This window comes from Phaethon lepturus, unplaced genomic scaffold (genome assembly GCF_000687285.1).
Source record: "Phaethon lepturus isolate BGI_N335 unplaced genomic scaffold, ASM68728v1 scaffold6709, whole genome shotgun sequence".
Classification (NCBI taxonomy): domain Eukaryota; kingdom Metazoa; phylum Chordata; class Aves; order Phaethontiformes; family Phaethontidae; genus Phaethon; species Phaethon lepturus.
In genome coordinates, this window is record NW_010561151.1 from 1 (window position 1) to 6,474 (window position 6,474).

At 36.5% G+C, this 6,474-nt stretch overlaps 1 protein-coding gene across 1 annotated transcript in view; it reads right to left on the reverse strand.

Annotated features, from left to right (window-relative positions):
- Positions 1–2,184: 2,184 nt before the first annotated feature.
- The window catches only part of LOC104626073 (DNA nucleotidylexotransferase-like), a gene marked incomplete at its 3' end in the record, with an annotated part of 22,749 nt that continues 18,459 nt past the window's right edge, over positions 2,185–6,474 (reverse strand). The window contains exons 4-5 of the mRNA XM_010293896.1: positions 3,532–3,702; positions 2,185–2,256 (exon numbers count right to left, since the gene is read on the reverse strand). Coding sequence (XP_010292198.1) covers positions 2,185–2,256; positions 3,532–3,702 — 243 coding nt within the window. The remainder of the gene's footprint in view (positions 2,257–3,531; positions 3,703–6,474) is intronic.

The following is a 6,474-nucleotide window of genomic DNA, read 5'->3' on the forward strand; positions in this document are numbered from 1 at the left end:
AAAAAAACCCAAAACAAATCTACAAGTCTCTAAAGTTTCCATATGGGTATATTCTATTTATTCCAAAGTAATTTTGTACACTAACTTATTCCCAAAGGAAGGATATAAAGCAAAAATGTCACAGTTGTAAGCATTATTCAGTGGATCAATATCTCAGACGAATAGTGATATGAAAGCAAGAAGGAAGACTTTCATGCTTGCCCAAAAGCACGTTCTTTATGTCCAATTTGTCAATACTGAATCTCTCAATAGCTTCTTTGTACTTTTATGGAATCCAGTGAGTAGCTGTGTAAGACATGAATAACTGCTGTATCCATTGAATCTACAACCTCTGAATTCCAGCCATGCTAGCTTTATTTTGTGTTTTTCTAATGAGATTAATTCCTTGGAAATAATTAAGATAAAGAAAAGAGGAAAATTAAAATCTTGGATCATATTAAATAGGAATTACCCTACATTTTGTATATTATGGATGAAATTACCTACTCTTTGTCTGAGTCATGGGTGTTTATGAAAGAATGCGATTTTCTAAATACTTAGATTGTTATCTTTTAATGTTTTTGCTAGTGCTAAAAGATTTTCAAAAGGGTCTATTACTGGGTTATAGAATGATTCCAAGACACCTAATTAATATTGGGACAAAGAACTAAAGAAAATGGATTCTATGCCATGGTCCAAATTTTTAGGAAAAAATCCACATTTTTTTCATTCCATACTAAAATCCATTATTATTCAGTATGTTTATAGATGTCAATTTAAAGAAGCTGCCAGAGTGCAGCGTGAGCAGCGAGTAGCTCATTTCTTCAATTGTGTATGTGAGCATTGCTCTTTTTCAGCTCTTGAAAGTGAATTACGTGAACTTGTTCTCTGCAGCATTCACTTCCATAAGGAGGCAAACTGACCACATGATTAATGTACACTACCTCTAGAACACCGACTGCATAATTTATTTCAGTCATTTCGTAACTGTGATCCTGCGACCAGCAACGATCTTTTAAGTCACGACGAGTGATTTGCAACAGTAACCAGAGCCACGCTAAATAGTAACAGTTAGGAATTCACTAATACTACGGGATTCTTCTTGCCTTTCTTAAAAACACATAAAACATTATTGGGAAAAACTGGCTAGAGCCCATTTAGCCAAAATGTTGAGACTGTGCTCAGCTAACAAGACAACCATGTAAGTTTGTTGTAATTTGGCATGTGAAACAAGGCATAAAGCATATTTGATAAAATCTGTCCCCTGGTAGGTTTTATTCTAATCTCCACAAAAGTTTCTTAAACCTTGAAATACAAGATTTACTGGCTGATCCTCAGTCTTTATTTCCATTAATAGAAATAGTCTGGTTCCGGAATCTTGCTATACATGTGTATCTACATCTTTTCTCTGAGCATTGCTACAGATGACATCAACAATTATCACTGAACACCCTTCCATACTTGTATTACGGGGTCAGGAAGGATGGAAAAGCCGTTCAATACCTGAAGTAAAAGCGAGTAATGCAGGGGAGAATTAAACAGTCCCATTCCTTTTACTCTCTGATATAATTTTTTCTGAAGACACAAACAAGATGTTTTTAGAGATTAAAACTGAAGGTAAAATTGAAAAAATATTTTTCCAGTGAAAAACTCACTGATTATTTAAGAAATGGGAACTGCAGTATTTATGTGTTTTAGAGTCCCTGTAACTGTGAAGAAGTGTGACCAGGACACTGAACATACAATCTGCCTAACAAAGAAGTATCTCCAGTCCCCTTCCTTCTGCCTCACACAGAAGAGAATTAAAATAGATCTCAGTCGTCATCTTCTCCTGGTATTTTCTTAATGCCAGAACAAGAATGTGTAGTGTTATAATGATAATCAACTGAGGAAAAAATAAACCAAACATTGGGTTAAACTTGCAGCAAAGAGTATGCACTACATTAGTTTTCAGGAAAAAAAGATTGTTTAGTTCAAGCTTAAGAGCAACTGTGTACGCATCACATTAATTAGAAAGGTAACTTATCTCACCCTTATTCCTTAGTCTATCACAGTTTCTCCCTTTCTCTTTATTGAAGACCTTTCTTTCTTTATACTTAATATTGGATGTTCCTTTACAATGAAATTGATGGTTATGTCTAAGCTCTACTAAACAGGAAAATATATGCAATTTTAAACAACAGCAACAAACCTCGAAAGATTTACCTTAAATGATTTGTATCGTTCATCATTTAATACTTCTTTAGCTCTAGAACTCTCTCCTTCTTCAATAATCTCCTAAACAAAGAAAAAGGTTACTTTAAAAAAAAAAAAATCAATCAAGATTACGGTAAGATTCAGTAAAATAATCTAAAAGGAAGTCTTAGCAACCTGTACAAACATGAAGAGCATCCTTAGCGAGCATATTGTTTTGTTCCATTAAGATCAAATTCTGCAATCCTTTTTGAGATAGAAAATTACTGAAGGATGAAGGAGAAACTGGAACCACAGAATAAATTTCACAGTACTTATTTACTCATAAATTTACTCAAGGATGAAGTAGAAACCAGGACCATGGAATATATTTCACAATACTTATTTACTCATAAATTCAGAGCCAGAAAGCAGTTATTTATCATAAGCTATCAATGATTTGTCCTGAAAATTAGATTTCATTATTTAGTTGAGCTTACTACTCTGAAAAGTAACAGCAGTATAAGACCAGTTTGTTGTTTTTTTTTTTCCTTGAGTGTACAGTTCCTTCAGTCTTTCTGATAAAAACTAAACAAAACCAAAAAAAACCCCCACCAATAAAACCCCAACAAATTATCCTATTTTCTGTGGGATCATAATTGAATTCCCAGTCCCCAGGTAGTAGGTGTAAAGAGCACTTCAGATGCTACACTTAACTGGTGGAGTGTGGTAAAGAAGCAGCCAGAGTGAATCACAACACCCAGCAATGATCTCTCCAGACAGCCGAGACCCCCCGATCAGCTGCCTGCTGGAATAACAGCAACTGAGATGCAGGTGAGAGCTAAGAATTAAAGAAAAATGCGGGGAATACTCAAAGCTCCAGTAAGAATGTAAAGTTCATCCATGACCTGGGTGAAAGGCTCTGCTATAACTCGTGGCAAGGTAGGATTATAACATTAAAGTACTAAAATATTTACTAGTTTTGCAAAAATAGTATTTCTAATAAAGAATTCAGGTGAGCAAAGTGATGTTGCCAAGCGCAGAAGTCACATGAACAAAACTATGAAGAGTTAACCTGTCACATCCAAATCAGAGTGAGCCTTTAAAAATTACATACAAAGATGATGCTGCATTACTTCTTAATTTGTATTTATTCATTAATTACCTTTATTCGTAAATTCAGGGATTCCATGACAAAACCTTACGTTACTACAAAAGGTTACCAGAAATCATTGTCCTTAGTGACAAGGATAATATAATGTTACTTCAGGAAATAGAGAAGTCTGTGTAAATATACACGGACATCAATGCTGTACTCTGTAACCTCTAAAAGTAGATCTGTAAAAGAACCAATGAGCAGATAATTCAGAAGCACATTACCTCAATGACATCTCTGACTCGGTCTCCCATGCAGGGCAGCCCTTGTATATCTTTCATTCTGGTTACTGGAAATGGAAGAAATTTCAGCACAGAAGCTGCTCTCAGAAATTCCAGGCAGAATATTTCGTTTTCTTTGAACTCATAATTTTCAGCCATTATCTCAAAGGCATCCTGGGGAGGGAAGAGGTGTAGAAAAAAGTTAAAGGTTAATAAAAGCTTCAGTATACTCCTTAGAAAGGTTACTTTGTATGCTAGTTCAAGAATGATTTCCTTATACTGGGATGAAAAGATAGAGTTCATAAAAAAATTCAGCATAATTTTCTGACTACTTGAAACATTCCAGGTATCATAAAAATTGTATTCAAGAGGCAAATTTGGGAAAAGATTTTGATCTGTAACAAAGCCAAACTTTAAAAATCTTTTGTGGAATAAACTTTCCATATTCTGTGCAGATCTAACAAATCAATGTGAAATAGTGGTATAATATTTAGAATTGTGCCCAGACAGGTCAGTACACGACATCTTCATTTTCAGACACAACCACATAGGAGTTTGCAGCAATACTGCAAATCACGTCCTTTTTCTTGAGCTTGTAGCCATGCTTCTAATTAGTAATTTAAGGAATAAAACCCACTTTTTCCTCATTTTTCTAATGTATGACCTATGTAAAGAGCAAAACGTTTTCTTTATGGTTCTTCAGCTATTCATGGCTTGGTTTGTTTGACCTTGCACAAAAAAACCACCTGGAAGGTGCCAGTACAATTTTTTTTTTTTTTTTTAAACGGTCCATATGTCATTTATGCAGATTTTGAGTCTCCCTCCCCGATATATCCCTTCCTTAATATGCCATTAAGATATATATATCTATATCTTAATAGCAGCAGTTTTTAGAAATTAAACGCAGGGAACAAATCTCACAGTGATGAAGAGAAGCAGTTTTTTTGGTTTCCCACTGCAGAATATTGTGTTTTGGGAGAGAACAAATGCTGCAAGAAAAAGTTTGTGAATAACCTAAGACAAGAACTAATGAAGGGTTACAGCTGATTAGCAGCTGGAAATCTGAGTTCTTAACGAACCCTTGCACAAAACCTCAAAAATATTCAAGACTGCAAAATCAAGCGGTTTCTTCCGAGATGTTTTAGAGTGTACCATTTCCAGAAGAGTCTTTCACTGTTCAAGATATTTATCTAAAAGGTATCTCACACCTGGCTGTTAGGGATGGTCCCGTGGATCATTCCAAGGGCGCCGGGCAGGCTGGGTACAGACCATAAGCAAGCCAGGCTTGCAAGGCTCCCACGTCAGACGGTGTCCTGCCGTCCTGCCAGACACCCCGCTTCTCGCTCTGCAGCCAGGCTCTCCCACGAGCACCTAACAGAGCCCAGCCTTGACGGGGCCATACGCCCCGCTGTATCAGCCGCTGCGCATCCTTCCCCTTTTCCAGCTTCCTCCTGTCTCTGCTTCGACCCACGAGGCATGACGAAACGACAAAGTCGTGGCAGACAGGGAGCCTCCGCCTGCACTCATCACTGCACTGAGCTGAGCCCAAGTGGCCGCTCAGAAGGGTTTTGGAATGAGTAACACCCTGCGACACAGACACCGACGGCAAACGGCGGACTAGAACAAGGACTGCAGTGGAGAGTAGGAAGGAATAAGATTAAACAGCTTTTTCCTGCCCGCGGTGCTTATGGGATCACTGATCATATTTAGGCTCAGATTTTATATAATTTGTAATTAAATGCATCATTATATAGTTTAAAGAAAAATAATTTTAGATTTTGCTTTGATTTTTAGCTTAGCATTAACATGCTTTATATTGAAAGATAAAGCCAAGTAAAAACCTTCAGGCCTTGCACATCCTAAATGCCATATGCATAGTATCTCCAGGTAAACTGGAGTCAGTGCCAAGCCCACTCACTGACACGACGGCAAATTCAGTGAAGTCATCCTTTTATTACATCTGTGGGATTGAGAACAGCTTCTGTCACCCTGACTTGAAGGAATACAGCCCGATTTAATCAGCAGCAACAAAAAGATTTTACTTGAGGTACAATCATTTAGATCATTAAAACAGAACAACTTCTTAAAATTAAGTGTACCTTTCACAGTGAATGTAGATTGTTTATATTTTACATTTCATTGTTTGGTCAGTTCTAGAAAAATAGACAATCTGCTATGTTGTGTTGTTCAGATTATGAACATTATAGTGTCATTGAAGCAAAATCAAAGTTTTAATCAAAATCTGCAAGAAAAAGTTGTCTCTGCTGACCCTAGGATTTGGAAAACTTTTCTCTTAAAAAATATGACATCTGAATTGGTTTGACAGTCTCTCTTTAGAAGAAATAGGTACCTTAGCTGAACAAAACCACTTCAATTTCCCTTTTTTTCCTCCTGAGCTACCATGTTAAAGTGTATAAAAATAATTAATTAGGGCTTGCTATAGAGACTTTGCTTTGTTCTATATCACCAGTATAACTTCACTCCTTGATCTCTCTAAGAATCAGTCACCTGTTGTCCATCTCACTGGACAAATCCTCCCCTCAGCTGCATATTTATTTATCAGCTACCCTGATTACCAAGTGCTGTGCAATTCCAGTTTCATAACATTTCATGAAAGGCCTCTTGAGACAGAAAGCTGTTTAGCAAGATGCTTGATCTGGACGTTTCTACCAGTATTTATATTCAACTAGCCCTTAGAAACAAACAAAAAAAAGCAAAACCAAAAAACACACACACAAAAACACCCCACCATCCTATTACAAAAATAGTGCACAAAACCTTTTCTTCCTTACAGCTGTCTTTAAAGCTCTTGCAGTGACTAATTGTTGGATTTATTCAACTGCTGTTCTTTTTTTCCCACATTTACAATCTTCATTTACTTGACAGATTATGTTGTATTTGATTACATACTTTTTGGTTAAAGACAGGTGCACATTATAGTTCCTG